General features: G+C 40.4%; 1 protein-coding gene and 1 long non-coding RNA gene across 10 annotated transcripts in view; one reads left to right on the top strand and one right to left on the bottom strand.

The window, feature by feature from the left end:
- Positions 1-17826, top strand: part of LOC131132245 (uncharacterized) — a 24907-nt gene extending 7081 nt beyond the window's left edge. Inside the window, exon 5 of one of the 3 annotated variants that reach the window (XR_009130329.1) lies at positions 17350-17826. This is a non-coding gene — a long non-coding RNA (uncharacterized LOC131132245). Of the gene's footprint in view, positions 1-70; positions 6451-9570; positions 9769-17349 lie in introns of those variants that run through there. The other 2 variants (XR_009130330.1, XR_009130331.1) reach the window with 2 other exon arrangements.
- The window catches only part of pdzrn4 (PDZ domain containing ring finger 4), a 25111-nt gene extending 3306 nt beyond the window's left edge, over positions 1-21805 (bottom strand). Inside the window, exons 1-9 of one of the 7 annotated variants that reach the window (XM_058077678.1) lie at positions 21518-21805; positions 18910-19017; positions 17933-18075; positions 13897-13999; positions 13615-13810; positions 3033-3256; positions 2858-2960; positions 960-1058; positions 547-609 (exon numbers count right to left, since the gene is read on the bottom strand). In XM_058077678.1, coding sequence (XP_057933661.1) covers positions 547-609; positions 960-1058; positions 2858-2960; positions 3033-3256; positions 13615-13683 — 558 coding nt within the window. In that variant the 5' untranslated portion in view covers positions 13684-13810; positions 13897-13999; positions 17933-18075; positions 18910-19017; positions 21518-21805. Of the gene's footprint in view, positions 1-546; positions 610-959; positions 1059-2857; positions 2961-3032; positions 3257-13614; positions 13811-13896; positions 14073-17675; positions 17715-17932; positions 18076-18909; positions 19291-21517 lie in introns of those variants that run through there. The other 6 variants (XM_058077682.1, XM_058077683.1, XM_058077677.1 and 3 more) reach the window with 6 other exon arrangements.

Below are 21805 nucleotides of genomic sequence, written 5' to 3'. Positions count from 1 at the left end.
TGGGCATGTTCCTTATGGTCAGACCTCTCTGGGGTCTTTACTCGCCACACAATTAACTCTTCTTTGACAGGTGGTGTTCATCTTTTTTTCTCTGGAGTAATGGGGGCTGCCATAAGGAGATAATGGGGCCAGGAGGACCATGATCCTTCACAGAAACAGGAGCACCACAGCCGGAGAATCCATCTTTGTTTGTTTGTACACTATAATGGATTGTTATACTGCGTCTCTGCACCCAAAAATATAGCACTTGGCTCCAAAAGTAGTAGAGTCCACATTGTTGACTATTCTATTTGTGGCAGAATGTGCATTAAAGAGGTTTAAGCTGCAAATAGTGGTGACTCTCCTCTGGATAAGAAGCTAAACACAAAAGACAAAGAGCGGTGCCAGAGATGATTTAGTACCTTCTGGAGCTGTGCCCAAAGACTTTCATTTCCCTGGTAAAAATGTGGTAATTAAATATACATGTACTCACTCCAGAAGCGCTGCAGTCTTCCAAAAAAAAGTCAATCCAGCATTTACATATGTGAAATATGCTGTACGGCTTACCTGGAGAATACGATCTCCGTTTTTAATGCGGCCGTCTCTCGCTGCTAAACTGTTTGGCTCCACCTGTGACAAAACAACAAATTGCTCAAAACAAAACCGTAACTTTAGACAAGAGCATGAATGCAACACCGTGAAGCTCTTTGTGTCGCTACTATTGGATTTGGGTTGTTTACTACAAGAGCATACACGCAACAGATCATTAATAATCATTTTCTAAACAAACCACACAGAAATCTTTATTCCTAATGTGGGACTTGTACTCATACATTTTAATGAGCTACATTTGCATTCCATCAAAGACACCAAAATAAAAACAGGTACATGTTTTCCCAAGCCCCCCACCCCCACTAAGAATACTTCCGAATGTGAATTACGTTTGCATTATTCCGAATTGTTTGTGAAAAGCTCCTTACCTGGCTTACATAAATGGCCGTGTCCTCCTCCTCGTCAGTCCTGTAGCACAACGTCAGGCCAAGCTTCTCCTGACTGTTCTGCCTGCACAACTCCACTTCCTGTTGGAGAAACCAAGTTAGTGTGTAGCGTAAAAATGACCTTCAACGCTAGAGCTGTTGCAGATGCTGATAACCACGTACAAGCCCTAAAGTGTGCTGCTTTGTGAGACTGCTTGATTTGAACAAGACAGCCAAGTACCAGCTAAACGCACTCGCTGGATCCATACGAAAAAATAGTAAAGAAGCTAAATTGGCCATGATTTGTGGCACGTTGGTGTTTCAATCACCAAAATCTCATTTTGTCATTGGAATAGCAAATGGCAAGTATCTCATTTAGCAGCTGCCGCTAACGTATAAAAGCGACATCACAGCACGCGTGTGGCATTTTGCTGGAAACATCTGCTCGCCACATTACCGCCTAATTGGCACTTAACATTTCTATTATGATGTAATTGAAAAGAATCCATGTTCATTGTTTCTGCACTGCATGATGACACACACACACACAAACGTCAGTGGGTGTGGAGATGTTCATTTTAGCTCCTATAGGATTTATGTAAACAATCATGTGTTTTTGCAGAACTGTGCACAGGATTTACAAACCAAAAGATGAATTCTGCCTCATTTATTGATCTGAATAGTAAATCTATTTCAATTTACCCCTGATTGGTATTGGTAATGGCAATGCTAATGGTTTAGTTTATTAGAGGCTCACATATTTAATCGCACCCTTTCTCCATGTCTTTTATTAGAATTGGTATATTATTAGAATTACTGATGGTCTGTGTAATTGATGTTGATGGTTTGCCACTAGACTAAGACACTAAGACACTCAGATAAACATTGCTGTTGGCTAGCTTAATAGCATTATCCGTTATTCCACTGTTAAATCGTATCTCGGTTTAAAAACTATGACGTTGAAGTCAAAAAATCTCGACGTTGTTTTTGATGCTACTTGCAAGTACTTCGGCGCAGCGTGGTCGTGTGTAGACTCTGGTATTGTGGAGCTCTCAGTGACGAGTCCAAGATCGCAAATAAAAACGGAATCCAATATCTAGAAGCTCTTGTCGAGTGTAAGATGTTAAACCAGACCCGATATGAATGATACCAACAAAACTTGGCTGAGTGTATGCGCTGTCATCTTGTGTATGTATGGATCTTCTGACAAATAAACAGCATTTTCAATTCTTTAATAACACCGATGAGGCTAAATTTGTATGAAAAAGAGCAGAGGATATTTGATATCTGTCACCAGCCAAGCCAAACAATAATGGAAATTCTGCATTGTCATAAATGCATCAGTTCTACACTAAAACATCTCATGTTTGACACTTTTTATATGACAAAAAAGGTTACTTATTTTGTTGTATGCTTTTTCAGCCCTTTCCCTACAATGGTGTTTTTTACTTTGAACACTCGACGTGACACTCGAACTTGGTAAATATCAGCACAGCCAGTAATCTGTCAATCATGTTTCAGTTAGATGCGGATGGCTGCACGGAGCGAAGTCAGGATGCTTGATTCAGATTGTGTGTAACCTTGTTCTGTTATATGAACCCCCGCATGCGTATCGCACAGCAAGTTAGGGGCCTCATCTGGCAGCAGCGGAGGAGCCCTAATGACCCACAATGCAGTTCACTGAACCAGGAGGTGGCCATTAAACCAGTGGAGAACACTCAAACTGGCTTATCACTGTCACAGACAATCACCTACAGGTCTGCTGTGGGTCTGCTGTGGGTCTGCTGTCTACTGGTGTACTGTAATGCATTTGATACACTCCACACATGCTAGACTCTTGGTATATTATATTCATCAAAGGCAATAAGTATCGGAAAAAGGAGGTTTAAATATAAACGTACCTCATAAACATACTCTTCAGTCCTCTCCACTTCAGCTGGCGTGGTGGACAGGTACTCGGGACATTCATAAAACTCGTGCTCCATTGTGTGGATGGAATGACAGCTACAGAAAAATCACACAAAATGAATTTAATTGATGTAAAAAAATAGCAAAATACACCCCAAAATCTGTCACCTGTCAGACAAAAGGAAGGGACAGATGTCAGGGACGGGCGGCGTCGCAGGCCGGAGCTTGGCCAGCGCCATGATGTGCTCGAAGGTGATGTCCGTTTGCGTGCACACATCTGTCACGCACGCCTCGTCCTCCTCCGCCATTGACGCCACGGCTCCGCTGGGCCGTATAACCTGGACCACAATGGGCTCATCCTGCTCCACCTTGGAGAAGTTACGACCGTTTACCTGTGGGAGGAGAACCATTTATTCTTCAGCTCCCTAATTAAGCACAGTGGGCCTATCATATGAGTAATAGCAGCAGGAGGCACACGTATATTGGTGGTCATTATGTAAGCAGGAGGGGAAAACTGAGTGACTCCTGTCAACTAACCTGAATGTAAACGTCTAAACAGCCCATACGCATTTATTCACTCATGCACTGACACTTCATTTAAACCAGTTACCCTACTTCCCCATGAAGACCCTGAACTACAAGTCGTATATCCATCACAACCTCATTCTGGGCATAAAAAGTCAGAATTTGGCCCACATGGATGAATTAGTGTGGTGCTGCATGGTGATGAGCTAACTGGGGGTTGATTAATAGCTAGCAGGTGTGATGAAGAGCGGGGGGGATAATTTGATTTGCACACATGTTGTTCATCGTGTACGCTGAATTAAGGAGCTAGTTAAACCGCAAATCAGAGCATAAAATAAACAGGGGACACTTTAAATGAAACCACAAATATACACTTTATCTATTCCGACAGAGCTATAAAAGATCATCTGTATATTCTTTCATGAGGTGATAATCTACCGTCATACTTATGGCATGCAACAAATAACCTAAGGAAGTAAACAGGAAGTGCGGTGAACACAGAATCTTTATATTCTTTACAATAGGCAGCAACCATCAACAAAATGATTAACATTGCTGCCTAGATGGGCTGTCAAACAGGTTAGTGTGATGCAGGACTTGTTGCTGAACACTTCTAAGAAAATATAGCAATGTAGGTATAAAAGTCTTCACTATAAGCAGTAACCTGCAACAATAACGCTAACATTGCTGCCTAGACGGGCTGTCAAACCTGTTAATGTGGTGCGGGACTTGTTGCTGAACACTTCTAAGAAAATATAGCAATGCATAGCATTAACCTATAACAATAACATTGCTGCCTAGACGGGCTGTCAAACCTGTTAGTGTGGTGCAGGACGTGTTGCCAAACACTTCTAAGAAAATATAGCAATGTAGGTATAAAGGTCTTCACTATAGGCGGCAACCTGCAACAATAACGATAACCTTGCTGCCTAGACGGGCTGTCAAACCTGTGAGTGTGGTGCAGGAATTGTTGCCAAACACGTCTTAAGAAAATATAGCAATGTAGGTATAGAAGTCTTCACTATAGGCAGCAACCTGCAACAATAACGATAAACTTGCTGCCTAGACGGGCTGTCAAACCTGCGAGTGTGGTGCAGGACATCTTTTACAACACTTGGAAGAAGATATAGCAATGTAGGTATAAAGGTCTTCACTATAGGCAGCAACCTGCAACAATAACGATAACATTGCTGCCTAGACGGGCTGTCAAATGTGAGTGTGTTGCAGGATATCTTTTACAACACTTAGAAGAAGATATAGCAATGGAGGTATAAAAGTCGTCACAATAGGCAGCAATCAGCAACAAAAACAATAACATTGCTGCCTAGACGGGCTGTCAGAACAGGAAGTAAACCGGGAATGTGGACTATTTTTACAACACTGAGAATTCAAACATAGCAATGATGGTGTAAATTGATTTTGCGACTTGGTAGCGAAAATTTAATTATTTTGCTGCATAGATGGGCTGTCAAAACAGAAAGTAAACAGAACGTAACCTACGAATTAAACACATCACTGACCACGAGGGCCTCCGAAATGACCGTCTTCAAACTGTGGTTGAAAGTAGCACGGTGAAGGTCAGCCTAAGGCCTCCAATATGTCCCCTTTCAGATGAGTCACAAGGTTTTTATCTTGCAGTTGCCATTTTTTAATACAAAGAGGAATCGGCAGATAAGCGATGACGTTTATTTCTGTGTTTGCCGCGCCAAGATAAGCGCATGATGGAAAGCGTGCGGCCTGATCGCCACATCTGACAGATAGGACGGCATTGTTAGCAATAAAAAACACACGACACAAGACTTAAAACATGCTTGCTGCATTAACTGCACTGATAATGCTGCTGTCATTCATCCTCCCGTCAGATCCCAACTGTTGTGGAATTCACTTCCACCCATTGTTATTCCATTCAAGGAAATTGGCGTTTTGTGAAGGAAGCGCAGGTGGCAGTATGCTTCTGACAATCTGCTCCATCTCATTTCTCAGCCGTCTTTTGAGACTATTCAAGCAGTCATAAATGTCTCATTTCAATAAGAAAAGTGTCTGACGGCATGAAGAGTCTTGAGTGACAGGTTGGAGTGGATAGCATTGACCTCTTTGCCTGCAGTAGAAGACGACAGCGTGATGCTGTTGATGCGTCTGGGGGGGTTGGGGGCGTGTGCCTCAGGAAATACGAATGACTTTGACTGCTGTATGCCTGTAATCAAAACGGGAATGAGATAGATGGAAATCATGGTGCTTTTCAATGTGCTACAGTGTCATGAAATAAAAATAACATTTGCCGTAAGCAGTGGTTTTGAAATAGATGAATAGATTTTTTTTAAAAATACCCGAAATTCCGGTGTATGTGTCGAGGTCAGAAAGTGGTATATTGTGGCGAGCACAAGTCCCTATTTGACAGGAGCCAATCATGAGCGATGAAAAAACCCACAAAAAGCTTGTCAACCGATAGGAAAATTGTAGTAGATTATTACTCAATAAATAGTCTGACTGATCTTTCAAAGCAAACTCATCACACAGCAACTTAACACTCAATGAGTATACCTAATAAATATAGAAACGTGTCAATATGAGTTTTAATCTCTGTCCACCAGAGGCTGGATGGTGGCTGACGTCATTGCAGTGCCCCAATGATTGTATTGCTCAGATGCAAGGTGTCGATGAAACACTATGATCATATTTTATTGAGTGAATTTGCTAAATAACCCACCATGAGGTCAAAGAAAGATGTTTTGGAACAAATTCATTACAAGAACCGAAGTTCCACTGCACATTGGTCAAGAAACAAATAAAAATTAGGTTGAGCAGTTGGAAAACAGAAATAAATTGGTCTGTAAATTAGTAGATGCTGAATAAATAGGTGAAATAAATTGGTCATAAATAGGTTTGTTACTAAAAATCAAGTTCAGATCAGATGACTCGCTGCTACCTCTAGTGGTAGCAATTGATATGACACGTTCAACAAAACTACTTTACTCTTCTTAAACGGGTACAAATTAAAATCCTTGCTCTTGTGCCTCCAATCAGAAATACAGTGTGGTTTTACATTCCTCCGTTGCACCAATTAATCAAAGTGACAAGGCCTTAAATGAGAGGCAATTAGCCAAAATGCAAATCACACAGACAGCAGGCAGTGGCGCTAACGGTGGCTGCTTCCGAATGTCAAACACAAGTTCAAGGAGTTTGGACATCTTGTATGCAAACTCCGGTTGTAATGATTGTCTTTGACTGGTTTTGCCAACAGGCAATTAGTTCTACAGCAACTGCAGCATGAAGCATGGATTAAGGAGCGTAACGGTTGCAAAAGTCACCGGCAGACTTCCTTAATGCATTTTTAAAGTTTCTATGTTTCATAGCAACAACAGAGGACACGGGCTTGTCCTTCAACTGGTTATGCTGCTCTTCATTATGACGCATCTGAAATGCTCAAGCGTCCTTGAGAGAGACGGACTTTGATGTTTTGCAGCCGCTTGATGCTAGCCTGGAATTCACCAACATGGTCGCCAACAATCTTCAAAAAGTGTATGCCTTTGAAAAAGAAACACTGTTTTTCTTTTGTTCTATGGAGGTAGAACCATATGGGAGAAAAATATTTGAAAGAAGAAGAATATATATTATTATAATAATAATATTATTTGTCTATATGTATATATTATTTTCATATATATGAAATATAATATATTTTATTTTTATATTTTACTTTTATTTTTATATTATTAAATGCAAAATTAAATACATAATCGTTAGCGGTTTTATCACTGCCTCGCCATATTGCATTTTTTTCATAAATTAATTCATAAATGATCGGTGTTTTGTGATCCATTATTAGTAAAACATTGAAATGAATGAAGAAAATAATAAGTGATGTGTAGTATTCTGGTCACTAGGTGGGGGTAATGACACAAAACAGAGCCATTCCCTTAACACTGCATGACGTCAGCCATGGCACGTCCGACATGATAGAGTGAAAATAAAATACAAATATCCTCGTATCCTGTGTGGAAGTGGTACATTTGAGGCTAACCAGCTAGCTAGCTTGCTTTAGCTCTCGACTTCCTGCAGCACAAGCGTTGCAATGTGGTGTAAACAATGAATACTAGGAGTGTAAAGGTGATTATAGGGGTGTTATTTCATGTGTAGAGGGCTCTAGTCCTATGCTCTAACTATGAAAATATTTTCTATTGATCAACTTTGAATTTTATATTGTGGAGTTTCATTTAACAATTCACCACTGCATATATACAAGGGACAACTGTATGAATTACATAAAAAACATAGCTAAATCAATAAAAATCCAATACGTTTCCCATTTCAACAGTTTCAAAATATAAACTCTTGGCAATGTTTCAGCATCTAGCAACCAAAATAATACCATCATAATACCATCGCTGCTTGGACGGGGCATCAAAAGAGCAAGTGAGTAGGATGTGTGGTGCTGTTTTAGTTTTAGAAGACGTGGAATTGAAATATAACAATGTAGGTGTAATAGATTTCACTGCAGGCAGCAATCAGCAGAGAATGGAATGACTTTGCTGCCTCGATGGGCTGTCACAACAGGAAGTAAACAGGCCATCTCCATTGATTGTCTCTATGTATGCATTTCCATTGTCTATGGGCTTTCTTGTATTACAACTAGGTTTGTTTATCCACTTTAAATCACCTTTATTGAAAAGTAGTCTTTTTAAAAAATATATCAATTGATGTGTATTTCCCAGCCTTTTTGTACACAATAAATAACAAGACAAATGTCCCTTTGTAAGGCAATCGCAACTAGGCCAGTCTACTATTTATATGTGCACTGCATCATACCCAAAGCACATAAAACGACAAATAAAATGACAAATAAAATGACAAATGCCCTCGTATGTTTCAGCATGCCTGAGGTGTCTGTTGCTGAACTAATAGGCTATGCCACGGAGGGCACGCCTTGTGACAAACTGCAGCCGCAAGACATTCATTACCCTCAAACATCCTGCCAAGCAAATAACAATTAGTGAGCATCGAGCTTTGCGAGCCGTTTTGCCAGCGTGTTAATTAGCCTGCTTTTTTTCAAAAAGGGAGGGGGGGCTATGAGCCTAGGTTGTTGTGCCGTGACAGGGCGAGGAGTAAGATAACATATTTCTCATTGGGATCTGGCATAATGCACATCAGGGTCATTAGATCACCATTCATCTCCTAAATAAAATAAAATAACACACAATAGCTGCTCTGAGGTAGAATTTGGCTGCTGGGGGTCACTGACCAGACCCCCATTATTCACCCAGATGGTGGAGTTCACATCGAGGTTATGTGTTACGCTTCTAGAACATACATTAACATGTCATTTAGTATCCCCCATTTTAAGCATAAATAATCCCCAAAACACAAAAGCACTTTAAGAGTTTTAATGAGCCCCAATTTACAACCAAAACAGCCCCAAAATGTATTGTTTGCACTCTTTGAATCCAGTTTTTCAGATGATTTTGGCTGATGGCAAAAACTAAAAGGGTCACACTGTAGATGCATAATTAGCCGAATACACCACGGCTTGGAAAGTGCAACGTTTTCCTGGAGTGAGCAAGAAAATAAAAGATTTATGCAGCTGCTCTCATTGCATAAAATTAAAGCCTGGAGTGTAATATTTTTTCCACGACTATCATGATCAAACTTTTTTTTTTAAATTTTTTAATTAAATTCAAAGTGATGCATGTTTATTCTAACTGGAAGCATCAAGCTGATTAGCATTATTCATATCATATGAAGTTTGCCCTTTGGTAGGAAAGAAAAACTACTACTTTTACTAAAAGTGCTGCATCAAGAAAAAATAATCGAAATTTGTCTTATTTTTCATTCCATTCCTGGGCCGACCAATCAGCAGAGAGTCGCTACAGTATAATTCTACTATTTTAGCGCTGTTGACATCTTTTGTTAGTGGGAACACACAAAAAAAAATATTCTTTTAAGCTAATTTGGACTTGAAAATGTAATTAAAATATCATGTTCACACATAAGGGCATTGTTAAAAGGCTCCACGGGGGAAGATCCAATCTATTTGCACACCTCCACACCACTTGAACCATCTAACGCCGCAACCCTGAGGGCACAAGTGTGTTATATGCTGAATGTAATCATACCTCCCCCCCCCCATCCGCCCGCCCGTCCGTCCGTCTATGCAGATGGTTCTGTGTTATTCTATCTGTAACAGGACTCGACGGCAGACTCAGGCTGTGGGCCTAATTGACTTCTAAAGCCCAGTTTGGTTAAGTGGGAATCCAACACCATGCAGTAACCTCATCTCCCCCTCAGACCACCTGGACCCTCACATGCTCGCTGTGGCTTTCATACGCTTTGGTTGACACTTTGGTTGCAGTATTGCATAGTGTTGCGTTTTATGGATGTGAAAAGGGTTTGAATTTGGATTAAATGCTTGAAATTATACCAATTTCTTGCTGTCTGACTGGAAGAAATGTCCATAAATGTCTCCTTTGGGTTGTGATTTTATACAAAAAAAATAATAATAAGAATGTAATAAAACATAGATAATGCATCTTGCACACATACATCATGCATTACTATTATTATTATTATTCTTATTATTGGGGTATTGTGTCTTCCAGTCATACCAACATCACATATGGAGACGCCTGCTTCTAGGAGGCGGTGTTACAGCAAAGTGTAAGAATAATGGAACCGGTTGATAAGGGATGGGATCTATTCTTCATTCTTCCGATCCTATTATCTCAGCCAGGCTAATTGGTCAAAGCTGATAACAACTGATAAGTGGCCTCGTCAGCTAAGATGACATTTTTACACAGTCGTAAAAATAAAAAGGCTAACAAGCATCTTTATTGTGCAAATATGCATGGAAGGGAGAGGGTGTGTGTGTGGGGGGGGGGGGGGGGACCCGAAGAGAGGGCTCTCATTGTGGGCTTATCAAGCCAACACAGGAGGTTTGTTGGCTGGTGGAGTAAAACTTCCATCCTTCCAAACATAAATTTCAAATATATGATGCATTTTTCTTTTCTGACAGGCAATCAAAAAGGCCACCTATGGAATCACAGAGTGCTTGTAAGAGATAGAAAGCGAGCGGCTTGTCAGGTGCAATTACAGTCGCAGGTGAAAAGGTCGGATGGACAGGACAACTTGTTACGCTTGAAACATAAAACACGAAAATAGAAAAGGTCGCCTTCTTCAAGGCTTTCTCAACAAAAGGGGGGGGGGGGTCTGAGATGGATGATGTCATGGCCCATATGGAGGAGCCGGCTGTGTGTGGACTGGACCGGACTGGACTGGAGGGTCTCCATCCAAGCCCCTGTTGTGCTGTCTAACAAGCTGGACATGTGGCTAAAGCGTCTTCCCCTGGAGGATGCAAATACGGTAGCAATGACCCAATTTAGCACACTTTACTCTCTGCAGTTTTGTAGTGTGTGAGCAAAAATTGGGTTTTCTTATATTTAAATGTGAAAAAAGTCGGAAGAAAAGTGGAAAACCCAAAGTTCCTGCCAACCCTCCCAGTCCCTTATTGTCAATTTAAGGCAAGGTCCTTTGAAATTAGCTGCTAAGAGATCTGTGTCTGTTTGGTTTGTCATAAAACTTAACTAAATCCGCCTAGCAACGTGCAGTAGGACAGTAAAATATATTTGTCTTCATCTTTCCAGACCATCTGATGTAATTGAAAATGAGTCTGAGAAAAGCAAAAGACGCGAGTAAAATCCCCATCATCCATCAGCTTTTCATCCTATATTATTCCAAGCAGGTGGTATCCGTGGAAACGCAACAGTACAAAACGCGCACAGCGGGAGAAAGCGAGTACGGGGAAGATTCAGAAGTGGAATGATGAAAGTGGCGGGGGACGACTGAGGAGTCCCTCGTCAGCCTTGAGTTGGAGGACAAACTGGCGGTGACCCACTTTATTGCTGACACGAGATGATGAACTCTTGTCTATTTTTCCAGTCTTTGTCACTCTTGCAGCGCCAAGAAAAATACACAATTTGCTGCATTGCTACAGTAAAGTTTACAGACGTCAGTACTGTAACGTCTGAAATACCACCCTCCCAGCCACTAGTGGGTGCAATATTACCACGTAATATTATATAACATGGTTAACCTTGCAAATTGACCACATTTGTGAAGCGCATTGTGGCATATCGGCCATATTTGTGGAGTCGCTCACTAGATTCCTATGTCAGCATGCTATATTTACAAGTTATGATGTTGCCTTCTGTGCAACAGTTTGTATAGTATAGAAAAGTATAGAAAAGCTGTTTGCAATCTTCTAAATATGCTTTTTTAACATTATTAGAGCCCTCTAGACATGAAATAACACCCCTATAATCACCTTTCACGCTCATAATTAAGTCTTGTGCTTTGGTACTGGGGGAGCTGGCATAGAGTTAGTGAGTTATTTTAGTTAATTTAGCCATTTTTATGTTTTTTATTGACTAATTTGCGACCAAAGACGTATTCATACATTTTTTTCTCCAACCCAAACGTCCGATCCTATGGACATATTTATGGTTTTTTTTTGCGCCAGAGGCAAAAAAAAGAGGCTGTTTTTAGCCATGAAAACAGCCAGGAGGTGCATCTTTCCCCGTTTAACACCCTCCACGGCAAGCAGGAAGTGGGAAAGTATGGAGGAGTGGAGTGTGCAGAAGGTTACACATTGAAGGGAAATCTGTTGATGGTGTTATATTTGGAAATAAATTGTTCTTTTCACAAGCACTAGCTTGATTTATGTTTGTGTTAAAGTGAAAGTTTTGCTTTTCACAAGGCTGTTTTTCCTACCTTTTTTTTGTTGGGAACTGATATTTTGCTGAAACTTACCTATGTTCTACTGCTGATTACTAAATAACAGAAAAAGGTAGAACCAAACTTATTTTTCTGATGCAAGACAAGAGTCTAATCTTTCTTTTGTGTTTATATAGCCCTAAAACACAATATTCTATGTGCCTTAAAAGAGCGATCTAAAATGGCCAATACTGGAGGGGGAGGCTGGAATTGAATGACTTAATAACATACCACAAAACAGCATGATTTATTAATAGATTTTTGAAAAGCCGTGATAGAGTGAAGCTGCAAAATTTGAATTTCAAGCCATTTTGAATTCTGGATATACGCCAGAAATATAGTCGCCATGCGAGGCTGAAATGCTACAGTGCAAGATTCTTCTAATTATGCTGCATTGTTTTGCATTTGCATCTTTGAATCCCACAGTGGTTTAACCATTGCACATTCAACTCGGCGCCATTAACTAGCATAAAGACAGCAATTGTCTCCTATTGTGATGCTCACTATGTCATTGTCAAGGCAGGATTTTTGGGGATGATGTATTAAAACCAAAAAAAAAGGAACTCCATCCTCATGCCAACGTATCCCATTGCTGCTCTGTCACAGTGTAAGACGCTAAATGATGAATGAAGTGTACTCGTCCTTCACTGTACTAAAGCACGTGTTTGCCATGCTCAGCAATACAGCGTATGGCTCCCATTGTGAGAGTCACACCGTACCACCACTATCTCTCTCAGCAACACATCCAAACCTCCGTCCTTTTCAGCGCTTACGGACAATACCAAGGTGCAAAACATTCCCACAAGCCCAAAAGGTCCAACTTTTGCAGACAAAAAAAAAAACAAAATTGAGTGTAGAAATAACTAGCTGCACACTCACAGGCTGTGAGATGCTTCTGTTTGATTTCCATCCTCTCAAGTCCACCATAAAAAGCACATTCACATGTTTTTAAAGTGCATTTGGGCCAATCAGAAGCCTGGAATGGCAACCTCAGTTTTAATTGGGTCATCAACACCGCTTTGTACATTACTGCTACAAAGTCGCATATTTACTATTACTTTATGCATACTTTATGTTGCTGCTATGGCTTAATGTCATATATTTCAGTAACTGGGTCTTGACTAATAACTACCCCTACAAACAGCTGAGAGACACTGTTTTTCTCCACATAAAAAGCACTCCCCATACCTCCTAGAAGCAGGCGTCTCCATATGTGATGTTGGTATGACTGGAAAAAAGCATTTTGGCCAATCAGAAGCCTGGAATAGCAACATCACCTGACTCTGTGCCGCCATTAGTCAACACAGTGAAGTTTCCCAAAGCTCTATGTCCTTAAGACAACAAAAATTAAATTTCTGTGTGGACGAAAGGCCAAAACACAATTTTTTGTCATAAATTAAGTCTATGTTACGCTAAAACGTGATATTCTGTATCCGATTCCAAAAGTTTGTGCATGGCTCACCTGGGCAATCTCATACAGCAGCTTGTAGTGCTCTTCCCGTTTCTGCAAGGTGCACAAATTGCAGCCCATTCTGGTTGCCAGGGAGACGCAGCGCCGTCCGTCGGAGTGCGATGCTTTCCTCCCTGCGCTCCTTCTCCTCGTCCTCGCCCCCCCCTTCTCTCTCGCATCCGTGTACCCTCAGAGGATCTCCTTTGCTCTGTTGTGCACGCAGACACACACACACACACATGAGACCACTCTCTTTAGTGATGTTTAGTGTGTGTGCAGGGATGATAAAAGCACCTGACTTCCAGTTGCATGCCTCCTCCTCTTCAGTGTGAGGACACTCTTGCTCGCACCCACACTTTTGGCACAGGCAGACACACCTCCTCCTGTGGCAGGCTGCCTACACACACACACACACACACACACAACATGCTCCGGGTGGGCTTCCTGAGTGAGCAGCATCCTCATTGGTTCTCAGAAGAAAAGGGGGGCGGGAGGAAGAGAGGAGGGTGGGGTTCAGAATGCGAGGTGTAAGTCCATCTGTATTTGTTGTTGTTGTGCCATCTCTTTGTTAGCGAATTGACTATAACAAGTGCTAATCAAGTGCGCACACATTGGCATGGGAATCAATGTCAATCCCGTTCAAACAGATGGCCTCTCCCGCACTTTGCACAACAGTGGTGCCACACATGGATGCGGGATGGACACTTTGACAAGGGCACTGACTACACAGGAAGAAACACAGACTCCTATTGATTGGCTTCAATTTAGCTTCAGCGGTGGGGAGACGGGGACTGTGAATTCACCCCAACCATTTGTGGCCTATATTCTCAGAAAAACATGTGAATAAATGATAGTAATTAATAATACAATGAATACCATAAGGGTGCATATGGGGGACAACAAATATGCATATGAGAACATAGGAATATGCAGTAATACTGGTGTATTGATTACATCAGTAGATCAAAGTATCAGTATCCCGATGTAGCATCAAATATCAATATTGCAATGTATCATGGTGGCATGTACAAGTATAAATACACAATCGGTTGTGATGAGAAGGAGAGAAACATATAGTAGATGGTTGTTTTGTGGAATTCTACCATTGCATTGTGATTTTGTTCTTCATGATACCCTCTCTCGGGTCGCGGGTATGCTGGAGCCTATCCCAGCTGCTGGACTGGGGCACATTTAGAGTGTATTATGAGTCAAAACATACTGAAACGGGGTTGCACGGTGGGCGAGTGGTTAGTGTGTAGACCTCACAGCGAGGAGACCAGGGTTCAATTCCACCCTCGGCCACGGTCTCCCTGTGCATGCGTGGGTTTTCTCCGGGTACTCCGGTTTCCTCCCACATTCCAAAAACATGCTAGGTTAATTAGCGACTCCAAATTGGTATGAATGTGAGTGTGAATGGTTGTTTGTCTATATGTGCCCTGTGATTGGCTGGCGACCAGTTTAGGGTGTACCCCGCCTCGCGCCCGAAGACAGCTGGGATAGGCTCCAGCACCACCTGCGACCCTCGTGAGGATAAGCAGTAATGAATGAATGAATGAATGAATGTTGTATTGCTGTATTGTGTGCACATGTTACTTGTTGTGTTATTTTCGGTTGCACCGTGAGCAAGGTAGATTTTCCCACAAATAAAAAAAAGAATGTTGTGATTTTTGTGGTCTAGATTCATCCAAAAAAAACAAAACAAACTATGCTTTCCTTCCAGGACCGGTTCTTGGTACGAAGATGTTTCTACCAGTAAAAGAAACGCTGGTGAAAACAACGTCCTCTTTTTATGGCGCTAAAAAGGCCACTAGCTTGATTTATGTTTGCTATGAACGTCGGGCGAGGGAACTCCCAGCAAACTAGCATCTCGCATGACGAATAGCTGTCACCGCCGAGAAGACGAGAAGGAGGCCAACGCAGATGCGTCATCCTCCTTATCACCAGTCATGCAGCTACAAGGACCATAGCGGTCCAGTCAAGGGCGTCGGGGCATGACCAGATACAGCCCCCTAGATAACACTTAACCATTTTCCCTATAGATGAGGTCACCGCGAAAGGTGACATCACCGCCTAATGAATTTTTGCAAAAGTTGAGAACATGCACTCCACTGAGCTCATTTTCACAGGAGGCGGAACATAAAATTGTAAAGGTGCTCATTTATGACCGATCATCATCTCTGCTGTTTTATCACCCTGTGCATGTCTGTCATTTAAAAGCCGTCTCGTGAGGTGTTCAAGGTCTGCGCCGGAAAGTTCAAATTTGATGCTAATGTGCGTCTGTCAAAGGTTAACCAAATATAGTTTGCTTGCTGCAGGGTGTTGCACTTCAAAGGCAACCTGCAACACAGAGTTTCCATGAGGTCTTTCACGGACGTGATTGACGGAAATTTGGCCTCGGGAGGTCGGGGTTGTATCTGTTTTCTTCGTATTTTCCAGAAATGTTGACTGGTATGGGGAGGTGTATGCGTAACGTAGTTGTGAGTAACATTTTTGCTCCAGATTCCAACAAAAAGTGGATCTCTGACCAGCGTTGTGGTCACGTTTATTTCCCTTTTCTAAGACCAAGTGGTTCCAAACCCTGAAAGATACAATAAACGACTTATTCGACTTAATAAACGACATTCTTCGGCCAGTTGAGAGACATAGGCTCTTCGGCATGTTCTGGGTCTCCCCCTAGGACTCCTAACGGTCAGACGTGCCTCTAGGCATCCTTTCCGTCAGCCCATAAAATTGGCACCAGTAAGGCTGCCACCTGTCCCTTAAAAAAAATAAATTATCATTTTTTTAAAAGTATGCATCCTGTATTTAGCTGCTAAAGATGTCCTAGTTGTCATATGGAGATTCTGCTCAAAGCCAATGTTGTGAGAAGAGCCTGGGGCTCCTCGCTATCCGCTAACCATACATTATTTACCACCGTGAGCCATTCATCTGGCTAAAAACACAATTAGAGCGCTATTTACTGCGCAAAGCTAAAGACAGAGAGGGGAAATTACCGTACTGAAACTATTCATTATGGACTACTTAGAAGAAAATGCAGCATTTGTTATCAAAAATGGGCATTCTACGGGAAACAAAAGGCGATCATGACATTTTTTTTTGTCTGAAAAAGTGCTGCTTGTGCATAAACACAGAAACAACATAAACACAACATGCTTGCCTGGACACAAAATGACAAAATATGCATTGTAGAGGTCATTTCTGCCTGGAAAAGATGCCTTCATGTACACTTGGGTCCGTTTTTGCATTTTTTATATCATTTTTTAAGCTGACATGGAGACACCCTGTGGCATACCACAGGGCTCCATGTCAGAACCCCTTGTGTTAACATAGCATAACATAACATAACATAGTACAAGGCATGAACAGTGCCGCTATTGAACCAAATGAAGCTCCACCTAAAGGCAGGGTGAGGGGAAGACATTTGCCTTTTACAGTGACACACGGTCAGGGTTGAAACACGCGATTGTAAAACCATCTCCATGTTAAAACCATCACAGCACATTGATGTTCTCAAGAAGAAGGCCAAGTCAGCTGTTCCTCCATTGTCCAGGTGATTAATAGGATTATAGAGGAGGGGGGGGGGGGGGGTTCAGCACACTTTGACACAAAGACTTAACCTCAGACTTGAAAGGCAGATGGGCTCACCTTCCCTGGCTTTATAGGTGACAAAACATTTTGCAGACCCAACTAATCGATCCATTGCTATAATACAATTAGACACATCCTTCATTTTCTTTCATGTTTCAGGCAGCCTACAACCTGAGATAAAGAAGCACACACAGACAAGAAGAACTGGCGCTGAGGTCAGAGGCCGTAAGATTAGTCATACGCCAACGAGCTCTAAGTAAGGACCGCTGTGTCGTCTCACTTCCTGCTTCCAGCTGCCTTTCTAATCCTGATTGCACTGCATGGAGGATGAGCACCGCTGTGTCCTATATTTTACAATATAAGATCAAACATATTTGGTCATCAGAGCGCATCAACACTCCAATGATTTCATTCAATACTTTAAGTAATTGTAAAAAATATTTTTACTGATTTGTATATATTTTTAAAAATAAAATAAAACCTACTGATTATGTCTTGTTGCTTTTCCAGTCTTTGCTTCTTTTCTGTGTCATTTCCAGCCACACCAAATACAATAAAAAAATCACTTCAACGCCACCATTTGTTGCTTGCCGAGACATGCATGCAACATGACAATCAACAGCCATCAATACAACATATTGCAAACGTATATTAACAAGCCAAACCATGACAAATAATGCTCCATTAAGCCCCATTTTCATTTGCATCACATCAGCACTGAACTAATGTTTAAAATACTTACGACAGCTGCAGATATTTGGTGCTTCCCTCTTGATAGCCGCGCAGATAAAGATGATTGATTGCTTGATTGGGTGGGCGGGGCTTCAGGCTCCCTGCTGCTGAGGCTAAAGTGGCTAATAAAAACATTTAGTAGTCCCCTGAAGGCTGTACAGAAAAAAGGGGGGGAAAAAAAAGGGATACCATTTAGATGTTTAAACAACAGGGAGTGCTTTGCTGACAAGCACAAACAGGCAGAAATTGTCCCTTTTTCTTTTTTTTAAATGAAAGTGAAAGTGTCGTCGTAAAATACTGTTTTTATTTGGCCAGCCTCTACACAGATGCTTTGCTGCATGATGACCCCACAGGTCAAAAGGATCAGATGGTGTATGTCCTTACGGTGTTAATGAGGACTGTCAAGAATATCTCTCACACACACACACACACACACACACACAACAACGCCAACCCCATCATTCCTTGACCTTTAACCTTGCAGCAAAGCTAATTCCCAAAGCCGAATCCAAACTTAAACAATGTTTTTTATGACATCCATCCCCATGCCACTTAAATGCGAATTAATGGACACATGAGGCTGTCAAATATGATTGGACTTGTCATAGCAGGCGGGTCCCCCCAACACGCACACACTTTTTTTGGACATACGTTGTCATGGCAACATGACAGACGAGCTCCAAAAGAGGAAATCTGTCAATGAAAGAGCTCCCATACGGCGGAGACACGCTCTAATGATGTGTGCGGCATCATAGTAGCGCACATACATACAGTACACACTGGCATTAGGTACTACTATTAGGTATTACTTCATTAGGTACACCTGCACGAGAGGTGGCCACTTAAGACAGACGCTATTATGCTAGGTGTTAGCACGTTCGCATTGTTAGCATTCTTTAAGTCATTGAAGCGTGTTTTCACGGTCATTTAAATATGTAAATTTAAATCTAAATATGTAGATAAAATAAATGTAGGTCTCATATTTACGGTGGGGGAAGTATGACGCTTTGCAGAGGTTTGCTCGTTTCGAGTTCTCCATAATTCGCCATCAATTGTCGTTACCACTCCAGTCCACTAGATGGCGTAAGATCGGCGCTAAACACACAAAGGTAAGAGGCAAAAAAGAAGAAACTGCTCACATCTACTGTTTCCATTCAAGGTCTTGCTCGTGCGCGAGGCACGAGAGCTATTTGTTCCAATGCATGTCATTCCTTCAATAATAATAAATAACCCCAGCTCCAATTATAGCCTGCCAGCTAGCTAATATGGATTTATGTTCCTGCTTTGTTTCCTTTCAATAAGTGTCACAGGTCATAAAGTGGGTGTCACGCGGGGTCAAATGAAGCATGGGGTCACCTCGACCTGCTTGTAATGGGACAATACATTAGGCACACCAGAAGCTCATTTTGAGGCACGAGTCAAACAACGTGCGTACGATTGCGCGTGCACATTTGTATTATTCATCACGTGACCGCACGTGGCTTTATTCGGCTTTTACTGTTCAAATAAACAAGCTAGCAGAACATTTATGAGGTAGCACGTGTTGTAATTAATAAATGTTTTCCACCTTCCCTCCTCCGCAAAACACATAAATATGTCACATTTACATTTACATACAGAGAAAAGTCATAAGGTTGGTTTGCTTTTTCATGAGACGTAATAAATATCAGATTAAAGCGTGCAGTGTGGCACTTGTGTGCAAAATGTGTTTGTTTTTGTAATACTAATCCCCCGCTCACAGCCACCAGAGGGGGTCATTTAGTTTTATGACCTGTCATTTCCACATTTCGCTTTATATTCACTGCTTTTAATTGGTTCAGTACGGCTTTATATCATACTGAGACATGTTGGGGATATTTTGGATATTATTTAGCCACCTGAAGTCGTCAAATAACTCAAGTCTATGGTATGTTATTGTTATATTATATGTTAGTATTAAGGCCACAATGGAAAAAAAAAAGTCCTAAATTAATACTTTCATTAATATTTCAAGAATAAAGAATAAATTTAAGATGTTATTCTTGTAAATTTACGAGAAAAAAAACAAATATTGAGAGAATAAAGTCGTAAATTTACAAAAAAAAAGTTGTATGGTACAGTCATTGTCCATAACATAAAGTTAACAGATTTTGCCTCTAAATTTATTAATTCTTGTAAACTTACAATTTAAAAAAAGTCATAATAATAGGAGAATAACGTTGGACATTTACGATAATAAAGTTGTAAGTTCACAAGAATAAAGTCATCAATTTCTGTGAAATTTTTTTTAGCATTCCGAGAATAAAGTTGTACATTTTCTATAATAAAGTCAAGATTAAGAGAGAAAAAGTTATACATTTATGCAAAGTCATAATATTATGAGAATGAAGTAGTACTGCTAATAAAAGTCATAAAATTAATAAATAATAAAGTAAAAAAAATTCCTCTTTCCTCTGAACTTTGGTATTCAATAAAGTCATAAATTTACAAAAAAAAAGTTGTATGGTACAGTTAATGCCCATAACATAAAATTAACAAATTTTGCTTCTAAATTCATGACTTTATTCTTGTAAACTTACGACTTTAAAACGTCATAATAATAGGAGAATAGCGTTGGAAATTTATGATAATAAAGTCATAAGTTTGCAAGAATAAAGTCATCAATTTGCGTGAAAAATTATTTTTTTAGCACTCCGAGAATAAAGTTGTACATTTTCTATAATACAGTCAATATTAGGAGAGAAAAGGTTATAAATTTATGCGAAGTCACAATACTACGAGAATGAAGTAGTACCGCTAATAAAAGTCATAAAATTAATAAATAATAAAGTTACAATATTTTTTTCTCCGAACTTTGGTACTTAATAAAGTCGTACATTTTTTTTTTTTAAAAAGTTGTTTGGTACAGTTAATGCCCGTAACATAAAATTAACAGATTTTGCTTCTGAATTTATGACATTATTCTTTTAAAATTACGACTTTAAAAAGTCATAATAATAGGAGAATTACGTTGGAAATTTACGATAATAAAGTCGTAAGTTCGCAAGAATAATCAATTTACATGAAAAATAATTTTTTTAGCATTCCGAGAATAAAGTTGTACATTTTCTATAATAAAGTCAATATTCGGAGAGAAAAAGTTATACATTTATGCAAAGTCACAATACTACAAGAATGAAGTAGTACCGTTGATAAAAGTAATAAAATCGTAAATTTACGATAAAGTTACAATTTTTTTTTCTCTGAACTTTGGTACGTGGAGCAGGCGAATTCAGGAGGGGCTAGCTATGTTTTGCTGCTACGTGATAAATAAAAGCTCGAAATGGCCTAATTTCTTTTTCAACGTTTTGCTAATACTCGGTCAGATTAGTGTGTGCGGTGTTTGGCTGTTCAAGGCTTACTTTGCTCCACTTACTTTGTCCTCTGTGTCCAAAGTGTTTTTTTGCTAACCTTCACGAGATGCTGCCAAGAAAAGGAGGATGCCTCTAACCCAAAAAAGGACATTCCAAGGACGTTTGAATCTAAATCCAAAATAAAGCGTCCTTGAACCAAATATGAATCCCTTAATGTGAACGGTTGAGGAAGACATCAATGAAGCTAATTCCATCAAACTAACCTCTAATTATCTGTGGTGACATCATCACAGCCTCGTCTGCATCGTTTCTGCTCAGTCAGCTTCGCAGGACTACAACAAAGACTTTTACCACAGGGAGAAGACATTAAAAAAAGTGCAAACTTAGTGTTTTTTTTTTTGTTGCATTTGCATTTTTCACTTCCCCTGTCATTAAAAATGCATTTGCATCAATTTAGGTGATAAAAACACTAAGTGGACACTCACAGTGGACAATAAAAGCATATGCATTTGTTTTAAATTGACAGTAGTCCCTCGTTTATCACCATTAAT

The sequence above is a fragment of the Doryrhamphus excisus genome, chromosome 7, assembly GCF_030265055.1.
Source record: "Doryrhamphus excisus isolate RoL2022-K1 chromosome 7, RoL_Dexc_1.0, whole genome shotgun sequence".
NCBI lineage: Eukaryota > Metazoa > Chordata > Actinopteri > Syngnathiformes > Syngnathidae > Doryrhamphus > Doryrhamphus excisus.
The sequence above is the reverse complement of the archived record's forward strand: the minus strand, read 5'-3'. Positions and strand labels throughout refer to the sequence as shown.